The sequence below is a fragment of the Gopherus flavomarginatus genome, chromosome 14 (assembly GCF_025201925.1).
Source record: "Gopherus flavomarginatus isolate rGopFla2 chromosome 14, rGopFla2.mat.asm, whole genome shotgun sequence".
Lineage (NCBI taxonomy): Eukaryota > Metazoa > Chordata > Testudines > Testudinidae > Gopherus > Gopherus flavomarginatus.
The window spans coordinates 21308567-21330779 of record NC_066630.1 but is presented as its reverse complement, the minus strand read 5'-3'; the positions used below and the strand labels follow the sequence as shown (position 1 = coordinate 21330779).

Genomic DNA, 22213 nt, shown 5'->3' with positions numbered 1-22213 from the left:
TGAGGATAAATATATTCCTGCAACTGTTTTAAATCTATACAAATAAAAAACACTTAGTTTTCAGTGCAACCACACATGAACATAATAGGAAAACCAAATTTTAAAGATTTAAAAGTGGTTGGAATTACCCACTTGTGGCTGCCATTATGGATTTGCACCTGCAAAAGGAACGAGACCCTTTATGGTTATTTTAAAGCTTTAAGCAGTCTATGTATGTGTATGTGCACATATGCACTCAGGGTTTTAAGAATCAGGATAGGTCTGGCCAAGTGATGCTGTGGCCGTGTAGTATGCCAGGACTGTGGGGGAAGCTCTCCTAGCTTGTTTCATTTCACTCGAGGAGCAAATGTACTCTTCCTACTACATTCTCTCTGGCTAGCAGCTCACCTCACCCTTGTGGGTAAAGGAATGTGAAGATCCTTGTAGCTATTGCAGATGGAGTTCCCTCCCTGTGAGTGGGCAGGGTATTGAGAGGTGGAGACTTCATAAGAGTGTAAGATGGGACTTCAAACAGGTAGCTTTGAAAGTGTTTGCTTAACAGCCCTTCATATTATTATGGACTATCAGTGAACTACATTTAGGCACTTAAAATAGATTTTTGAATCACTGGGTATACTTTTTTCAAAAAGACAACATTTATTGGGGTTTTATACCATTTTACTTGTCTTTAACATTGATTATTTGTATTGTTATTTTGCAAAAGTGTTGTGACATTACCTTTTAAATTCACATAAATTTCCAGTATTTTATCAAATTTAACTTCAATATTCCTCTGTTTTACAGAAGTATTTAGAGCCTGTTTATTTTTATATCTACACTTTATTTGGACTTCAGGCACTTTATGTCATTGCTCTATATGTAACCAGCTGGCTTCTTAGTGGAACGTGGCTTTCAGGTTTGTTAGCAGCTTTCTGGTATATTACAAACAGGTGAGTGTGAATTAACATGTGACCCTTCTAAAGTTTTAGTTTCTGACACACAAGGTTGAGACATATTAAACAGTCAGTTGCTAGGATTAAATTGGGAGTAAGGGAGAGCATAAACTAGCAGAGAGGGTCTCTCTTTAGATCAGCCAGATATTATTTATTATTATTAAATATCTAATGTTTGAGATAGTCAAAAGTTTGAGGAAACTCTCTAAAGATATGGCATATCCAAGCTCTTTTTGGATCAGACTGAAGTGGCTTTTAGCCACTTATGTACTTCCCACATTGTGCAGCCCTTCTGTACCAGCCTCATATCCCCTCAGTGCAAGTCAAAGTACTCTAAGAGGTGCAGTGACTTGTGCCAGATGCACCACAGCCCCAAGAGCTTAGGGTGACCAGAACTTGTGTCCCAACCACTCCTTTTGTTCCCCTATAGATACACCTCTTGCACTGTGGGTCAAGAAAAAAGGTGGCATAGGACCTGCTGTGCTGCTGTGGCACCTGAGGATTCCTTAAAGGATCAGATTAGCTGCTTTGCCTTGCCCTATCACCAGCTTGAGTGAGGCTGGCTCTTGAACTGTCAGTTGTTTTCTGAAACTTAAGAAAATAAGAAGGATAATGTCAGTACTATTAAAGCTGTCCCAAAAGGTGTTTGAAATGTTAATCAGCAGTTGTGACTACTGTAAAGTAGTTTGACTGTAAGCAAATCAGTTACAAAAAGTGATTCCTTATACTTATCTAGTGGTTTTAGTGCTCTACAGGAGAAAGTAATTTTAAACTGTGGATAGTAGTTCATATATTTATTTAAGAGGTAATTTTTTCCCACATATGGAAGACTTGGAATAAACTTGTTTTCTCTCCAGCTTTCTAATAAATAGTGTATAGTAGAAGGATGTTACTTATCTAGATAGGAGTATGTGGGACCAATTTGGATAATGGGGAGTTTCTGTCCAAAGGGTGCACGTCTAGTGTCATAGAATTACTGTTTGAAGTACCAGGGTCTTGCAGGTAAGAATGATTCAGATAAACAGCTTGTTAGATTTTCACTTCAGCTACATAAGGAGAAATGGACATGGGCTTATTTACATCTGTCTGAGATTCTGGAAATGACGGTGCTGGGTGGTTGCCCTTCTAGTGTCAGAATGTTTCAGGAAAGGCGAAAAGTCTCTTGCTGTCCATTCAGTGGGATTCAGTCATGCCATTAATACAATGCACTTGAATTATAGTGAGGAAAATGCCGTTGAATTACAGTGAGGAAAATGACAGCTATCTATTCAGCTATGCCTCCTGAAAGGCAAACCGAGGAGAAATATATTGCCATTGACTTGAAAGGTGCCAGCACTTTTCTTTAGATTGCCCTAACTCTGCTCCCCAAGAGGAGGCTTGGCTCCACGGTAACAGCTATCTGATAACAAGCAGAGTTCAAAATTTAAGAGGAAGAAATTTTGGTCATGAATGAACTAATCCCTGGATGCTCCTCTTGGCAAGTTTTCAGGACTGGGGATGTTAAGAGGACTCACCATTCCGCTACCTGAGAAACAATATGCAGGAGCCTAGATATGATTTTCCAAATACACTTTCAATTTTAATTGAAATCTTCTTTGCAGGAGACTGGGTTTTGGTTGCATTTATGAAACTCTGCATTTGTTTTATGCAGAATAGATACCACAAGAGTAGAATTCACCATTCCATTGAGAGAGAACTGGGCACTGCCATTCTTTGCAGTTCAGATAGCAGCAATCACATACCTATTCAGATCTCATTTACAGCCTCTTCATGAAGTAAGTATTTCTAACAACATATTTGATATAACAAACTAGTATCTGAAATGTCAGGAGAGCTGCTGAAAACAGAAGTGTGTGCTTCTGGTAACTGACTGTAAATCAGAAGGAACACACTATTAAATATAGTGATGGAAATGCACAAGGCACTATACAAAAACATGGTTTTTGTTACTCTGAGAAGCTTGCAATTAATTTGAACAAATAATTGAAATATGAAAGGGTGCAAACACTGATAAATGCACTCAGGGTTGAAAAAAATACAAAAGAAATGTTTTTAAAAAAATTTCAGTTTTCCTTTCAACAGTGTACAGAGCTCAAGAAGGAGAGTTTTACATATTTGCATGTCATAAGAGTGTCACCCAAAGAGAGGTTAGGAAAAAGGCTTGCAAAGCCCAAAGATTAAAGTTTTTTCCTTACCTCTTAATTTTTTTTAAATATAAAATCAAGTAACTGAGTTGTAGAAGTAAAAGCATGTACAGGATACAGTTTATGCAACTGTCAGTTTTAAGTCATTACTTCAGATTTGGTCAACATAACGAAACACAACATAGACTCACGTGATCCTAGAAGATCAGTTTTCAAGCTGAGCTGAGACAGCCTTTTTCCCAGGTGAAATTACAACTGTAAAATTTGCTACTGCAATTTTGGCACCTGCAAAATGAATTGTGTGTGTAAACTGAATACTTGAAACTCTAAATACCAGCTGTCCCTTGCAATCCAAATACTGTAGTTAGAAGTTAAGATGTTTCTGTGTCAAACTTTAGAGATGTACTCTTTTAATTTAACCCTTGACAGAGCCCTCCCCTCCTCCAAGCACTTATTGATGGAGATATATGTAAGTTACATAAGAACTTTCTCTTTCCAGAAACTGACACTTCTTGCAGTGTTTATATCAACCTCTCTCTTTAGCCTGACTTGGCAATTCAATCAGTTTATGATGCTGATGCAAGCATTAGTATTATTCATATTGGACTGTCTTGACATGCTTCCCACAACAAAGGTAATCTTATTTCTGGCCATGACCAGACTTTTTCTTTCTAAGTCTAATACTAATGTAGCTTTGAGAAATTCCTTTGCAGAGTGTTCTACATTTGAAAGGAGCACATAATATGCAGTGCACTTCTGTGATGTGCTCTTAAATAACCAGAATCAGTTATTTCCTATAATATAACTGTGGGATGAAATGGAGTAATCTGAACATAAACACCTTTTTTTTGTTAACTGAATATGATTTTTCAGCTGGAATGTTTGTCTGGCTTTGTCCTTGTTTACTTGGTGCAACTCGTAAGTTCTGTAATAGTGAAAACCTAGTTGAGGACAGGGCATGAAAGTGTTTTGGGGATCATTTTCAGACATGATTATAGCCAAACTTGATTATAAACCTGTTTGCCGTCACAGCAATTACAGTTACAAACCAGGGCCACACTTGTACATTTGATTCCACACAGATCTATGCTTGCAACCATGCAGATCTGAAAGCAGGTATTGGGAGCTCATCTTCAGAAACTGTGCTAAAACCTTACTAAGCCCATAGTCTTACCACAGCCTCTGCTGAAATAGTTGGTAAAACAAGAAAAAAAAACATGCCTACACTGGGGATCATAACCAAATGAAATCATGTCAGCTGCAGTTGTGATCACAAATACTTGTCAAACATGGATTTGACCATATATACACTGTGGCAGCATTAAGTACATGAAAATGTGAAACTTCTGTATTCTTGCTAGAATGATAATAACTAAGGTCTTGATGCTGTAAAGAATTATGCTTGTGCTCAACTTTACACACGTGAATGGTCCCATCCCGTTGGGACTAATCTTGTGTAGCCAGGTAAGCACTTGCATAAATCTTTGTATGATCAGGGCTTTAATTAAGTCTGGTAAAATACAAAAGTAATTGCGTAAAGACTTTTAAACTGGATGCAGTATTCTAAAACCTTAATTTGAAGCAATAAATTATACAACAGTTAAACAACAAAACATGTCAGTGAATATTTATTTTTCAAAAATTTAAGAAAGAAAGAAATCAAGAGTATCTAATTCATACACATTTGAATCAGGGCCAATTTTGAAAAAAAAAAAATCTTGCTATGTATTCCAGAGAACTCTGTATGAGCTGCATTTTTTTTTTGTACAGTTAAAATTTTTTTAGCATGTTTCTAGCATATGCTGTATTTGAATTTGCAGTGGTGGAAAGTAACGCCCAGTTTATATTTAAGTATGTTTTGTTGAGAATATGCATCCTTAATAAATTCATGGGTCTGAATTGATCAAAAAATAATAAAATTACCTGTCAAATATGTGATTTATAAGATTTACTTACTGTCACTCCCATGAATTTGTATGATCATTTAAAATAATTCAGGTAATAATAAATGTTTCTCTCAGATTATTTTTAGTTTCCAATGTAATGGTATACTACTTGTAATGCTTAAGTAACTTCATATATTGAATAAGAAATGGACAGTGCTAATGGGTTCTAGCACTAATACAATTGTTTCCACTTTAATCAAGAGAAACAAACATTTGTTTTTACATTTTAAAACAAAACACTTCAGAGAAAAAACTAGGTTAAATTATAGTAACTAATTTTAAAAAGTATTACAAGTGTAATCCCTGTAAGCCACGAGGCTAACTAACAAGTTTGAATGATCTAAGGAAAATCCTTAACTATCATTCTGATTTCAGTTCAACAGTGCTGGGGATGTGATCAACATCAGAGAAGTTGATATTCCTGTAGTTGGTCAGCAGAAACTGAAAATGAAGTTTCTTTTTATGTAAATTCTGTATGTATGTTTTGCATACCTATTGGCCAGGGTTTCCCCCTTACTTCAATAGGAGCTGCTGCACAGCGTTTTTGAAATTCATGTCATGTAATTATGTGCCAGGATAAGAATTTAGGAGCCTAACATCAGGGATGCATTTTTAAATATCTTGATTGGAAGTTTGTTTGTTTTTTTGTTTGAGAGATTTTCTGTTTACATCCTAAATTACAAAATCTTCTATTTGAATTGGTGTGGTTTGTGGGCTATATTAAATTGTATGATATTGCATTATTTGTCATGCAGTGATTGATCTATAGAAACCATAAATTGGGCACAATTCTTTTATGAGTTACATCCATGCAATTCTTCTGAAGTCACTTCAGGAGAGAACGAGGTCCAATATCTCAAATTTTTTGTATAGTTGTATGTTTAATATTCATATTACTGTAGCTCCCGAACAAATCAGTCTCAGGTCCTCATTGTGCTAGATGCTATAAAGTGCCTCCAAAGGTGCTTATCTAGTAAAGTTATAGAGTAGGGTTCTCCTTCAGCTTTTGCGCCACCATCAGAGCCCCAAAATAATTAACAAAAAATCTTACATGGGAAATCTCGAAGATTCTGATTCTATAAGCACCTGCCGTCATGCTGAATCTGTCAGATGAACTGTGTGGCGAGGATAACTATTTGGCTAGGTGAAGTCCTAAAACTGTCTGAATGTTGTCTTGACAACCTTACATCATAGTTTGAAAGACAGCTATAGTCACTGCACCATAAGTCAAAAGGAGGAACAGAATGGACCAGATTCCTTTTTCAGCAACAAGCAAGACAAATTATACCCTTGAGACATTCAAGTTTACCATAGAACAGAAGCCATTACTATGGTGCTGAACTGAACTGACAAAAACGTTTTTGTAAGGAGAATAAAAACTGGAATTTACTATCAGCTGAATGATTGTTTAGCTAGGAAAAAGACATTTTCCTTGAATTCAATATCAAAAGCCTACCAGTTCCATTGAGATTATCTCAACATGTGTTCTAAGTATTGCTACATTAAGTGTAAGATAAAGCATTGTCTGTTGGATCAAGAATGGGTAATGTATAGATTTATGGCTAGTATTCCTGTGTAAATTGAATAATACTTCACTGTCAGACAGCCTAAGTCAAGAAAATGGTGACTTGAATTTTAAAGTAATTATATTAATTTATGCTTAAAATCAACAGGATTGAAAGACTAAAACTATTCATAATCTGCTTTATAAATATCCCAAAACGTCACAAAAGGTCTGCAGACATAAGCTCAGGGAAGCCATTGATGTACCTCAGCAGCTGCCACAAAGTTTGGCAGTTCATTTCATCCTAAAGAGTTAAGATATTTTGAAGTGTCTTTGCCACAGAATATTGTTGCATATTGACTTAAAATTGGATCTTATCTATTTGGTATTGATTTAGGCCAATGCTGTAATCCAGCATTGAACTCTGGATCTACCATATGCAAAGTACTAATTAAAAGAACCACACAGTATCATACATCAGCAAAATCATTTGTTTTTTAACATAAATATCCAGTTGAGCATCCTTATCTATTGCAGTTTCATAAGAAGCTCAAGAAAATTTAGGTTTCAGAGTAGCAGCCGTGTTAGTCTGTATCCGCAAAAAGAACAGGAGTACTTGAGGCACCTTAAAGACTAACAAATCTATTTCAGCATAAGCTGAAAATTTAGTTGCTTTGTGTACAACTGTCATTTGCTGGCAATGATGATCCCGTAAGAAGCACAATAAATATTTATGATCCCAAATGCTGGCACAGAAAGATACTTCCCCAATATGCTTAAACCATTTTATGTGATTAACTTTTTCCTAGTTGTCACGTTCATATGCTTAAGTCACTGTGGCGTCAAACATTCATAGCAAAAGCATGAAATACTATTAACTTAATTATTGATTCTTGTGTGTGAATATATACAAAATAGGATAGTACCACTGAATGTGATGTTCTGAAACTGTCACAATACCGCATTTAACACTAGAAGTGATTGACGTAAGTGAAAGAGACCAACAGTAAAAATACTCTTTTTGTTCAGGGAAAAGCAATTTTTTAAAAAATATTTTTGCATGCATAACATCTCTTTGTTGCAGGTTACATGGCTCTACATTATACAATTAACAGGCATACTACTGGTCTGTGTTCTACAGTTCTGTAATTCCATGATTCTTGGATCCCTACTTATAAGTTTTAATGTGTCAGTCTTGCTAGCAAGAACAGTTCAGGTATGTGCTCAAAAACCTTTTTTGTTTTGTAATAGTAAACAAGCAGTATGACAAATTTAAAAGTAGTTCAATTTTTAGAGAAATCTCTCTTCTTCCTCAGCACTCTGTCTATACCAAAACAAGGACAGGAGACATTTGACATGGTTTTAATCAGGCTATAACTTTATTATTAGATGTCTGAGACTACCCAGCAAATAAGTGTACAGTGCAGGTAACCCCATGTTTATTCCAAAGTTACCCATGGGGCTTTTACCAGCTCCCCATCTTTTTCCATCCAAGTCCCTCTAGCTAATCCATTGCTGGGACCTTACCATCCACCCTTCCTCATAGGAGAGTTAAGGTGGGCTCTAAGAATGGGTACTCCTATGATTGGTATAGCATGGAGTCAACCCCCTTCAACCAGCCCCCATTCGTTCCTTTAACAAATACCTCTTTAAGTCTTTTTCCAAGCCATTTATCCAGTCACTGTATACCTCTCCTATGGACTACCTACACTGGACATCTGCCACAAGGAGGCACCAGCAGTTAGCTTGGCTGCCTCCCCCTCAAACTCAGTCAGGTTTACTGCCCCTCTTTTATGGAGTAATGGGCTCCAAAGCTTTACAGGGAAACCCCATCCTCCCTAAATAATTTGGTGCCCCAGGATGCCCCTTTTAAACCCTCCATTCCTAGGGGGAGAGGCAGTGACCACACTGACTCTTTTGCAGCAGTTTTCATCCCCTCCCCTGCAAAGCCATAAAACACAATTTCCTTCATTCCACCAGCCAGCCAAATACGCCCTCTTGCTTAAAGGTGCAGGCAAGTCATTTTCAACAGGCTATTACCATTGGTTAGAAGATTTCCAACAGAGTAAAGGCTCAGTGATTACTCTTACTTACTGATAATTATTGGATACATCTAAAGTGTTACAATTTGGGAGGTATCAGCAATTAACATTTACAACTATGCAAACTGAGACCCTGATCTTGCAAAGGTATACATGTGAACAGACCTTTACACACACAGCGTCCCATTGATTTCAGTAGGACTCAGACGGGATCCTTAACTCCAAGCTGTCAGATTCCTTTGTAGGAAGGAGCTCTAAGTCAAAACAGTTGTCTAATTACAGGATCACAGTTCTTGACCCATCCTATGTGGCAGCATAAAACCAGAATCCTCTAATTAGACAACATCTGCTCCCATCCCAAACTGCTGTGAGTGGGACAAGGAGCATTGTTAAATCTGGAGCTTTAAACTGGGAGATCATCCAGAAGGCCATGTAGTATAGCTGATACTCATGCTGAATTAAGAGCATGCCCTTTGCCCCATTGAGAACATACTGATTTCCACAGCAACCTGGAGAACACACATGGTGTTTGAGGTCCGAATCAGTCTAGACCTCTGAGGAAGTGCTGAGGTTGGGAAACTAGATAGGCACAAAGAGGCCACCTCAGAGAGGATCCTGAGAATCTACTTGGCCATCCACAGAGCTCACCCAGGCCACTGAGGTTACAGGAGCTCTGTACTGTGAGTACGCCTTTGGTCCCTCTCCTCTTCTGTAGAAATTTACACAATTCTACATATATGGCTGAAATTAATTGCTTGCTTGCATTAGGCTAATACAATAATAGTTTTTGATCATATTTAAATAAATAATTTGAAGCAGTTTATTTCATCTCTTGTTCCAGATGTATAACATTCTAAATCTTTTTTAAAACAAAAGACTAAAATACTAATCTGTTTAATTTCTAGAAAAACATGAAAATGGGATGCTTGCTAAATAGACTTGGGAAACTTTTCTTCCATGTACTCATGGTGTTATGTTTGACACTTCTAGTTAATAACTTTATTAAGGTAGGTAAATATGAAGTTTTCTACATATGTAAAGTTAGGAATTTGATAAATATACATGGGGTAGGCAACTTTGAGTAGTAAATCATGAGATTTTGCCTCATTTAAAACAGTATATTTTAGGAGCTGAAGAGTTTCTGATCCTTTTTGTCCAAGAATCTTTTTAACTTCTCTTTTCTGGAACCCACTGATCACAAGTTGACCACATTTCTGCAACAACTTATGCATGCACATGAATGTATAACTTTATCATTACTTCCATGGGAAGACTATGGCCAATGTTGCTTTATAGCACCATGAGACACTCTTGTGTAACTTGTGAATCTGTTAATCCATTTCTGTTAGACTCAAATCCATTAAAAAAGTTGAAGTGCAGTTCTACTCCAAAAAGTTACTATATAAAAAGACAGCTTCTTACTCATATCTGCTCTGTATGTACACATAGACAAATCTATACATTTGAAAAGTAAGGAGGAAAAAAAAACACCCTTATTGTCACATTATCCTCCTGCTAGCACTGTGCAACTAAGGGAGTGTGACTTGGATTCTAGTCCTTATGTATCAACAATTTGCTTGTACAATAGATCAAAATGTAGAAGCTGCCTTCAGAGCTGGGCAGCCAGAGAGTGTGGTGGCTGCTGACTGACGGCCCAGCTCTGCAGGCCACAGCGGAGAAGTAAGAGTGGCAATACTATACCATGTCCTCCTTACTACTGCACTGCTGCTGGCAGTGGCTCTGCCTTCAGAACTGGGTTCCTGGCCAGCAGACAGGGCTCTCCAGCTGTCTCTCTCTGAAGGCAGTGCCACTGCCAGCAGCAGCGCCGTAGTAAGGGTAGCAATACCACAGCCCGCCCTACAATAACCTTGCGACCCCTCCCCCCACAACTCCTTTTTGATCAGGATTCCTACAATTACACCACCATGAAATTTCAGATTTAAATAGCTGAAATCATGAAATTTACTAATTTTAAAATCCTATGACCGTGAAATTGACCAAAATGGACCGTGAATTTGGTAAGGCCCTACTTATGGTAGGGCATGATAAAAGTCAATGATAATAAACCTACCTGAAGGCATAATTTGTCCTTTACTATTAGTGAAGATGCTTAAAACAAAAAGAACCCAAGTCTACTCTCAAACCACAGACTGAGATCTCAAGACTCTGAGTTAGAAAAGTAACTGGGAATACGTGATACAAAATATCAAAAAACAAACATTAAACTTCACAGTGCCATTTGGGGCTCAAAAGAGGAGGGGTCTAAGCTGTTCTCAGAGGTACCAGATGACAGAACAAGGAGTAATGGTTTCAAGTTGCAGTGTGGGAGGTTTAGGTTTGATACTAGGAAAAACTTTTTCACTAGGAAGGTGGTGAAGTACTGGAACGGGTTACCTAGGGAGCTGGTGGAATCTCCTTCCTTAGAGGTTTACGGTCAGGCTTGACAAAGCCCTGACTGGTATGATTTAGTTGGGAATTGGTCCTGCTTTGGACTGGATGACCTCCTGAGGTCCCTTCCAACCTTGATATTCTATGATTTTTGCAAAGTGTATCACAGCAGAACTGCACTTTAAGGCTACAGCTGAACAATTGTGAATTGTTTCACAATTTCAATGTCAAAATAATTTTAATATATGAAGTGTTTAAGAGAAGATGTATTCTAATTTATAGCAGAAAAATGTAACCTTATTTTCTTTTCCAATAGAAAATTCTTAATCTTGAGTCAGATGAACATATATTTAAATTCCTGAAAGCAAAATTTGGATTTGGAGCAACAAGGTAGGATATCAGTTAATCTGAAAATTTCAGTTTTACTTCATTATATCAGTTCATTGTCAAAATTAGATCTTCAGGTCAACATTTATTTCACTTATTATTTGCAACCAAGATCTGAAGGATATGAACAAGAGGTAGAAATCTTCACCTATATGCATAGTTTTATGATTGTCTGAATACAATGAGGAAACTGTGAACCTTTCATGTAGCCACCAGTTATGAAATCTATAGTATGACCGGGTTTTTTTTCTTCTCTCTTTAGAGATTTCGATGCTAACCTGTACCTCTGTGAAGAAGCATTTGGTCTGCTGCCATTTAATACTTTTGCAAGACTCTCAGATACATTACTTTTTTATGCCTACCTATTTGTTCTCTTGCTTATGGCAATAGCAGCTGCTGTTGTTGCTTTTCAGAATCTCAGGTACTGTAAGTTTCAAAACTAGATTTTCCTGAAGTTTTCTTCAGTAGGCTAAATAACTGATATAGGTGAACACAGCAGTATACAGTACACTTTACCATAAGTACTGAACAGACAGTGAAGAGATAGGTTATAAAGAAGACAGTAAATCCCTTCATATCTGAAGTTCAAAATGTAGTGTGTAATAAGATTTAGCTATAATCAGTCTTTATAGAGTCCCAAACTATTCTACTGACTATAAAGCAAAGTTATTTATTACGTACTACAAAATATAGTGTCTCTAATTCATTCCAGTCCCTTTCTGCAAAGCAGTTAGAGAATTACCAGTTGCTTGCACTTGAGAATCACCATTCCCCAGTTGATATAGCCTGGTCTATGTCAAATTCACCATGTCCCTGGCAGAGGGATGGGAGGGACATGGCTGGAGCATTACTGCATTCCAGCAAGTTCTAGTTTGTGACCTGCCCCACTGCTATTCCAATCTATTCCAGAGGCCAATGTAGAACTGGCCCCAGAATCAGGGAGCTGCAGTCAACTCCTTGGCAGTGCTGTCACACTTGGCTACAGCTGAGATTCTGGGGCATAAATTTTGTTGCCCACCAAAATAACTCAACTAACTGGTAAAGTTTGTATTGGCAATCACTAAATTTTTTATGTGAATTTAATTTTAGTATTTACAATACACTATAATGCAAATCATGGAAATAACTACACTAACATTTTTAAAGTTTATTTAAACCCATAACCAGCACCCCAGAGATGAAAACAGAAAACCTGACATTTTATTATGGAGGTACTATTACTGTAATCATTATTATCTGCAAGTGAAATATTTAAACACCATTTTAAGAATGAAAAGTTAATTAGTACTAACATCAGGTGCTTTAATCTCTTTGACATCAAGAGGTTAAAATTTTAAACTGCATGCAAATGTGCAGTTTTAAAATAATGTATTGCTAACCCTAGCACAGCATTGATTTTTTTTTTTGTTCGTTCATTCAGTGGTTCAGCTAATGTCCAATCCACAGATAAAATGGAAATTTCCACAATAGTACTGAAGCCTGGAGCTGCCTACAACTTAATGCACACAATTCTGTTTGGATGCCTGGCTTTAAGCACAATGAGGTATTTTAAAAATTTCATTGTCTCTGCAAGCTGTTGAATATTTAATATCTAACACACTAGTAGACATAAGCCCATGCAATGCTCTGCCTTCCCCATCTTACTGCCTGGTGCAATTAACCCTTCCCAGCAGGATCTTTCCCAAAATAGTCAGACCACTGAGAAAACACACAATTTTGGAGGAAAAGTATTTAATCTCAAGCTTTTGTGACAAGCTGCCAAATTTGATCTTTTAGTTACTTCTGCTATGATGCCAATCCTCAGTGTCCTGGGACCACAAGAAAGTTGTGTTTAAGTTTCTCTGAAGTTACTGACCAGACATCAAAATACTTTTCATGGTTGTACATAGGCTTGGCAAATTCAGTTTTTATTTTTGTATGATTTCAACTGATATTGATTTGTAAGTATTTTTTTCTGTTTTCTATTTAAATTGAAAATTTGCATGAAATTTTGTGGGGGTCAGACAATTATTTAATAGCAGCAGAGATTCAAAAAAGTTTAAGCTTTATAACCACTAAACACAAATTGTCAACATCACATGTCAAAAATATACAAAGTAAGCATTCTTAAACTCAAATAAATGTTCAAGGATCATTTTTCTTTCTTCACATGTATGTAAATTTATTATCATTGATGAAAGTGTCTCATTGGTTTGTGAGTATGTTGTAAAATAGACCTTTACCAACAGTTACCTATTAAAAAAATTCTTTCAGGCCCTCACGTACAGGCATACCATTCAGTTTAGCCTCATATGATCAATGAAAACTTGCTTATCTTCCAGAATGAAGTACCTTTGGACTTCCCATATGTGTGTATTTGCCTCTTTTGGTTTGTGCAGTACTGAAGTTTGGGGATTTGTCCTGAAATCTGTTCGTCTCTACACACCACAGAGGGTTAGAGCTATATTTCTTATGACAGTATTTGAAATTCTGTATTTTCCCATAATTAGACAAATGAAGCTTCAGCTTGTTAAAGGTAGATATGAAATAAATCTAAGGTTTTAGGCCTCTCACACTATATGGAAACATTTAAAAAGCATTAGTTAATGCTTCTAAAATGCATATTCAGATAAATGATTAATTTTAAATTTAAACTAGTATTTTCCTGGGGTAACATAATTTAAGCAATGCCATTTTAATGCACTAGGTGGCAATATAGAAGAAGCTGTGAAGGCTAGTAACACCTTGACTAAATAAAAATCATAGAATTTTTTAGAATTAATCAGAAGTTTGAACAGACTTACAATTTATTATACTGTACAGGAGACTTTTTTGCACTTCACAGGATATTTAAAGTGCATAAATTTAACGTAACATTTTGTGGTGGTTTGTAATCCTTCTTCTATATAGAATGATTTTTATAACTATTGGTCTTTAGCTCAGAACAAATAGGCCCAGATCTTGAAATGTGATCTGCACAGATAGATGCTTATGGCATTATTAATTCCATCAATCAAAGGAAAAATAAATAAATATTCATTTAGATCAAAGCACTTTAAACTGTGCCATAAAAAACTAATCATTGTTTGTTTTGAATTTTTCTCCTAGCTGTGTGTCATTAGGTTTTTGGTACCAATAATCATATTGCTGTACCTTTCCTGTAAGGTAAGAAATGTTTTCTTCTCAATATTTTGGTATGTTTTCCCTCAGGGGTAAAATTATTCATTTTTGTTTTAAATAAATTCCCGATTGTATATAAAAGAAGTCGGAGACCCATGTATTGGAGGTTTTTCATACTACCTCAAAACTGTACATTTGAAAATAAATAGCAGGTGAGAGGCTTTAGCTAGTAACATGAGGTTTATGGCTGAATTTTAAGAAAATTATGTAATTGTATGTGTAAAAAAATTGATTACCTGTTTAAATTGCATATGCATTTACCCAAATAAACAGTCGCATCTAACTGATCGCTTGCATCCTGAGATACAACAAGTGCATATGCAATTGTGGTAGTTATGTGTGCAAATTATCAGTTAGGAATGATTTTCATCCTATATTCTGAAAAACGTAAGCTTACATCTGTTCAAATTTTAAGTACTTATAGGTAAGTTGCAGTTAAGATACAGATTGTTAACTGGTGTAATGATCCATTTTAGGAGCAGAAATGATTATCTTCTGCTCTACAGCTGTACTTCATTTTATGCAATCTTTGAAGTAAATCTACAGAATTATTAAACCAGTCTAAGACTTGTGTTATCATCAACACTGTCTCCGCAAATGATAACAAGGCTCAAGCTTTTATATGTAAATACATGAAACAATGTGTTTATGCAACACCAAGATAAAATAAGTTCCATAATAATAGCATATATGAAGTAGACTATTAGTCTGATCAGCCTGTCATATCACTGAGATTTAGATCATTAATTTAATGACAACTGGGCAGGCCATTCTTTTAATCTATATTTATAGAAACAAACAAAAAAAATATTCAGGAGCTACTTTGATGCAGAAATTATTTCTGCTTTACCCAATGGGAGACAAGATGTTTCCCTTGAAATCATTAGCTTCAAAGAAACTCAAGGTGAAGCTTGTTATCAGAGTTAAAAAAAATGAAGGGAATCTTCTTCATAATAACTGCCACCTAGCAATAGAGAAAATTCTGAAGCTCTGTTAAGTCTCCTTGTGAATTTTATTAATTTATTTTAAAAGTAAATACAGTTCAGAGGCAAAATGGAAAGTCAAACTATTAACATAATGTAGACCACTGTGTCCCACTCTCTCATGGTTCTTTTTCCCATTTCGGTAAATGTTTTGGGGTTTTTTTGCACATTTTTAGGGATACTGTTTTTTTCCTTCCAGTATGCCAGTTTAGGAAATGTAGCCCCTCTCCACATCCCAGAGAATGGATGGGAGGTATCCTTTTTTATGTATGCTAGAGGTGTCAAGTCCTTTTTCTGTAGAATGCTGTCTCGGATAACACATCAATATGAGATTCAATCCAACTCTTCACAAGCTGAGATCTTTGAAGCCAATATCCATTTCTGAAGTGTCATTAAAGCATACAGGATCCACTGAAGTGAAAGGGAGACTCCTTTTACTTTTGTGGGCTGTGAATCAGACCCATAGATGTGTTCAAACTACCTGAAGAGCCCGGTATCTAAATAGCGCAGGTATTAAGGAAAAGCAGGCTAATTCCTAGAGTTTAAGAGCTTAACCCTGCAAGGTACTGAATGCTCAATGTGAGTGAACAGATTTAGCTCTTCTCAAAATACTTGGAATCTTTCAGGATCAGGCCCTTAAGTAAGGACTTTCTGAAAAGGAGATTGAGTCCTAGCTAGCAGAGAATTCAATTTAAACAACTTTGAAAATAGCAATTCCCCAAAATTCTGACTTATTACTCACTCTTCAGGGCCGAAAGCTTTTCAACAAATAGATTAAAATGCTGTCAACGAATAGATTAAAATGCTGTCAGTGAACCAATCCTCAGAGTATGGCCAGAGAAAGTGATTAACCTCACTACTGAGAGAGATCCAGAATTTTTTCCTTCCGTGACAGAGGAATGGTTTAGGTATATCACCCATCCCAACCTTTGCAAGAAAGCTGAAGGTGTAAGTTGATTCTGTTGGATATCAAGACATACAGTATATGCTTTGCACCTAATTATTATTTTCACACACCCCATATGTGCACAGACTGCATAAACATCTTCCATATTTATTACATGTAAAAATAAAGTTTAACTGGCCATCATATCTGGTTCTTGTGAAGGAGTTGTAAGGAAACCCATTTAGCATAGCCCCTTGAGTTACACTTATAGACTCAGACTCATAGACTCTAGGGTCAGAAGGGACCAATGTGATCATCTAGTCCGACCCCCTGCACAAAGCAGGCCACAGAACCCTACCCATCCACTTCTATAACAAACCCCTAACCTATGTCCAAGTTATTGAAGTCTTCAAATTGTGGTTTGAAGACCTCAAGCTGCAGAGAATCCACCAGCAAGTGACCCATTCCCCATGCTGCAGAGGAAGGCGAAAAACCTCCAGGGCCTCTGCCAATCTGCCCCGGAGGAAAATTCCTTCCCGACCCCAAATATGGCGATCAGCTAAACCCTGAGCATGTGGGCAAGACTCACCAGCCAGCACTCAGGAAAGAATTCTCTGCAGTAACTCAGATCCCATCGCATCCAACATCCCATCACCGACCACTGGGCATACTTATCTGCTGATAATCAAAGATCAATTGCCAAAATTAAGCTATCCCATCATATCATCCCTTCCATAAACTTATCAAGCTTAGTCTTAAAGCCAGATATGTCTTTTGCCCCCACTACTCCCCTTGGAAGGCTGTTCCAGAACTTCACTCCTCTAATGGTTAGAAACCTTCGTTTAATTTCAAGTCTAAACTTCGTAGTGTCCAGTTTATACCCATTTGTTCTTGTGTCTGCATTGGTACTAAGCTTAAATAATTCCTCTCCTTCCTTAATATTAATCTCTCTGATATATTTATAAAGAGCAAGCATATCCCCCCTCAGCCTTCTTTTGGCTAGACTAAATAAGAGGAAATATGCATTAGCCCCCTCCCCTTAACCAGCAATTTTATGGGATTATTAACCTAATCCTGAATAAGCTAATGAAAGCTTCTTTTAAGACATGTGGTTGCTACAATCCCAAATACTTTTCCTGAAAGATTATTTATTCAGCTGCAGCTGTGGCTGCAACACTAGCCAGCTTTTAGATTAGTTATATGGATATATGAGATATCTACATACCTATTGACATGAATTTTCTACATTAGTGTACTGCAGACTACAACTTTCACATAAAACTAAATGCTGGATGATTTCCGTGCGTAATGCAGATATACAGCTGCTAACATTGATTATGCTTATAGTTCCATTCCATGTTTGTCCAGCAGTTATTGCTTCAGCATGTTATTGAGGTTTAAAGGTTTGTGGTTTTTTTTAAAATCAGAATTTTTAGTCATTATCCATGTTGTTTAATGTCTTCATATGCATTCTTTACAATTTAAACATAGAAGATTATCTATCAAATTGTGTTTGTATGAGTCAGTTATTCCTAAACAAATTGTTAGTATTTGCTAAGGCCACAAAGCTGATTAAGTCCAGTATTCCCATTATGCCATGAAATCCTGACTTTGTGTTTTTAAGTAAATCTAAATCTTGAGAAATTTAGTTGGTTAGGGTACAGATATCTTTATTGTAGTCCATTATGCCTACGTCTTTACAGAGACTGGCATGTTTAACAATGTAGTCTGTAAGATTGAGGTTCCATAGAAACATGAAGAAAGGACAGTCAATCTTATTTTTAGTTACGATTTCCAGGCTGATATCCCTAAGGATGATATTTAACATCCTGGTTGCTTTCATCTTTACGCGAACTAAAACAGTATGAATAACTTTAGCGGTTCTCGCCTTTTCATTACACAATGAACTTAAAATGTAGATGCTTAAATTTATTCACCTAAATAAGTGGCCTGATATTTTTAGAGGTGTCAAGCACTAATGTCACTAACCAAGACCAACGGGAAGTGCAGGTGCTCTGTACTTTTATTAAACTGGCCTCTTAAGTGTCTAATTTTAGGCCCTCAAATTTGAGCATTTTTGTTTAATCATTTTATAAAAAAGTCTGCAAGCTTCTTAAATTTACTAGTAGACCAAAGTGGGGAATAAGTTCCAAATCTGAGGGACTCTGGGAGAACACATCCTGACAGCAGTCTCTCTCTTTTAAACGGAGTGTTATCAAATGTATCTTCTCCGATCTCAACTGCAGAAGTATCAGACTAGAAGAGAGGCAGTCAACACAGTAGATTTAGGACTTTGTAAGTCATAACAAACAACAGACCAGTAGGCACCCAGTACAGTTTCCAAAGCACTCTCACAATATCTGCTACAGAAACAGACAGCCACATTCACCACTAGCTTCAGTTTCCAAATATATTTAAGGTGTAGTCTAATCTCTAGGTGATAAAACCATGGAATGGTCTAGTTAAGTTAAAAAGCCACCTTGATCATTCTACTCTTATCTGATCTAGCATCAGCTGGGGACCTCAACAGGCCCCAGATTGCCAATCAGAGGGGCAGATATACTAAAGCCTTTTAGCTCATCTATAAGGGAGAAAAGATCAATACTTCAAACCAGCCATGTACACTTATTTATTTAGTAATTGAGCTCTGTTCCAATATCCAGAATTTGGTTTGTTCATTTTGTCTTCAGCTTGTTTTGTTTGTAATTCTAGTTCTGTCCAGGAATTGTGGATGAGCTCTCAGAGCTGAGAGAATTCTATGATCCAGACACAGTGGAGCTGATGAACTGGATTAAGTAAGAGTATTTTTATTTAAGTTAAATGCTATATATAATAATCCAATATTCTTGTATATAGTGCTCTCCTGTTCCATTTGCCACAGGTCATCAGTGAAATATAGTGACCTGTGGGGATGATTAAAGGGGAGTGGGATAGCTGGGGACTAGAAATCAGTGACTGTGGAAAACAGATAGTTGCAACTCTTGCCAGCCTGCTGTGTCCTGGTACAGCAGTTTACCACTGTTTGGCAACAAGGCTTCTGGAAACAAGTTGTCTCCATTAGGTCCTGTGGATGGATAAGCACAGATCATTCCCTTGGCTGAAAAGGTGAGAGAATCTTCAGTTTGGAGAAGGTGATGGCCAAAAAATGTATTGAAATCAATTAATCTTCATGTGACCTTTCATATCTCCTCAGATGCACTTCTATTTCCTTTGGTCTTTATTTTTTTTTAGATAGCATTAAAAAGTGAGGGGCATTCACTTGTGAAAATCTGTTTTCACAGAGTATGCACGTGTCAGTCTCTTGCCCTTACTTTAAAATAACTCAATCTATGTATATATTTGTAGTGGCTTCCCGGCACAGGGGCATGGTGGTTTTGGTGCAAACAGTGGACTGAATGCTGCACTCAGAAGTCACAGCCAAATTAAACCTGCACAGCTGCACTGAAGTTAGAATTTAGCCCACCATCTGCTTTGCTTGAGGTGTGCAAAATGTTTGAACCTATTCAGATTGGAGGTGTATCAGGGTTTACCAGAGCTCTGGTGTTTGTCGTTCCTGGAAATGGCATTTATTTGGAATTCTGACATAGCTATTTACTATCTTATTTTTAAAGCAGAATTGTGGTCTTGAGAAAATATTTTGAAAGTAAAACATGAACCTGCTGCTTTTTAGAATTTTAAATATTTTGAACACCTTAGTATAGCATTGCATTATTTTACTTCCAAGTTTGCTGTTTAATATCCCACACTTGAATAATTGAAGTTATTAGGGTTGCCAGTTTTGGTTGGACGTATTCTTGGAGGTTTCAGCACGTGAGCATCTTCAATTCAAGATTAATCTTTAGTTCCTGGACTCCAGGACAGTGCTGGATGGTTGGCAACCCTAGAAGTTTTATGTGTGTGCAGTGTATTGTGATGAAATTAGTCACTCAGCAGTTTAACAGCAACTAATGTTTTTCACTCCTATCAATAATCTTGTGAACCATAATGCTGTATCTTCCTACTCTGCAACCTGTGAAAATCAATGTAATTATTCACAAGTAAATATGTTACTAATTTTAGAGTGGTATTCTGAAAGCAGGCCCATCTTTGTCTCTATCATTTAGTATCTTTGTAGCCACATTGACACCACCCCATGACTAATTTTTTATCAGCCAGTGCCATTTAATGCCACTTTTTTATTTAGAGATGGTAAATATTTGATAGCTCAGGTCTCTTGAGTCCCATATACAGAGTTTGATATAGATTTGTACCTAAAATATACATGTGGCTTTGGTCCCAACCATGAACTGGATTTCACTTGATGCAATGAGAATGCTAACATTTTCATTTTAATGTGTGACAGTTAGATTAAGTTTTTTCTTTAGGATTTAATGCATTTAGAAATAATATTGTTCACATAGAAAAATTAGTTAGTTGTGCACTAACTACAATCAAACAAATTTATGGCATGTACTTTAAGGTTGGATTGATATTTTCTTAATTTAAAATTAAATTGTGGAATCAGAACATTATACTGTACTACCACTTGGCAATTTTGCTATAGTTAAAGGTCTGCCAGAATGTGTGTTATAAACTCTTGATGTCAAGAATTATTCATTCATTTGTAGAAAATGAAGTGTGGCTGAACTCTGGTTTGTCATATATAATATTGAATTAGGATACCTTTGTTCCATTTTGCAAACCTTTCCACATCAAAAAGGCCTTTGAGTCTGACAGATCCAAATACAGTATCTTTTGCCATGTTTTGGACCATTACTAAAGAATATTGTATCTTTTGGGTTGTGATTTTATACATCCTCTGTTACAAAAATGAGTGAAAAGGGAATAGGAGTGTACGTACTAGAGCAGTAAAAAATAAAAAAAGAGGCAACAACCAGTGTCTTAAGGGTAGCCCTTAGAACTTTGTGTTCCCATGTAGGAGGTATGGGAAATTCTTAGCTTTGATCTCTCTCCCCAAGACAACATGAACACACTCATTTGTGAGATGGGGAAGAAGAGCAGAGTGAGCTCCCCCATTCTATTTACTGCTGGTAGGTGATCTAGGAGTAATGTCTTCTGCCTTCAAGGGAGATCTGGTTAAAAAAGATTCCATAAGCGTAGACCAGACCAACCACCATGCAAAAGTTTGTCACAAATCTAAAACAGAGGCCAGGTTTGTTGAAAAGGTTTACTGAGATGCGAACCTTTTTGCAAAGCTTGGCTGGCTTTCTAGTGCATCTGGGCCAAGTGTTGAGTGAAATTGCCTAATTTGTGATTGCAGATAGAAACCATGTGAAACTCAAAAACAAAGGGCCTGGGCCAAAAAGAAAAGAATAATTTTTTTTTTTTTTTTACAAATCAATGTAGTGAGATAGTGGCCATATTCCATCTTCAAGCTAAGGACAGCATTTCTTCCCTACAGTGCCATCACTGACCTATGCTGCAGTGCCTAGTTTCAGAGCTCAAGAGAACTCATACTGGCAGCTAGCGCATGTGCTAGGCTTTAAGCAGGGACACTAACTAGTTTTGCCCTTTTTCCTCAGACTATTGGCACCATACTTTGAGCCACAGACTCTGATGGCAGACCAATTAATATGTTAACTGACTTCCTAAAATGTGTGCATGCCCATTTTACAGGTGCATTCAATTGTGTGTGCAAAATTTGAATGCACAAAAATCAAGGCTAGGATGAAAGATGCATGTGTTATTTTCTGTGTACGTATTTCCTCCCTCTTTTGTGATGTTGCAGTCTTTCTAATCCAGAGGCCAAATTGGTCTTGAGAGTTTCCGTGAATGTGTTTAACAATGTCAGCTAGTCTCATAATATTTTAATGTGGTATTCTGTGAATAAATGGCATTTCCT

At 36.8% G+C, this 22213-nt stretch overlaps 1 protein-coding gene across 2 annotated transcripts in view; it reads left to right on the top strand.

The window, feature by feature from the left end:
- DPY19L3 (dpy-19 like C-mannosyltransferase 3) overlaps window positions 1-22213 on the top strand; it is a 46088-nt gene that overhangs the window by 16904 nt on the left and 6971 nt on the right. For both annotated transcript variants that reach the window (XM_050923073.1, XM_050923074.1), the window contains 11 exons: window positions 784-929; window positions 2584-2707; window positions 3576-3710; window positions 7611-7742; window positions 9474-9575; window positions 11273-11346; window positions 11606-11764; window positions 12764-12886; window positions 13665-13776; window positions 14431-14487; window positions 19084-19166. In XM_050923073.1, the coding sequence (XP_050779030.1) occupies window positions 784-929; window positions 2584-2707; window positions 3576-3710; window positions 7611-7742; window positions 9474-9575; window positions 11273-11346; window positions 11606-11764; window positions 12764-12886; window positions 13665-13776; window positions 14431-14487; window positions 19084-19166 (1247 nt within the window). The remainder of the gene's footprint in view (window positions 1-783; window positions 930-2583; window positions 2708-3575; window positions 3711-7610; window positions 7743-9473; window positions 9576-11272; window positions 11347-11605; window positions 11765-12763; window positions 12887-13664; window positions 13777-14430; window positions 14488-19083; window positions 19167-22213) is intronic.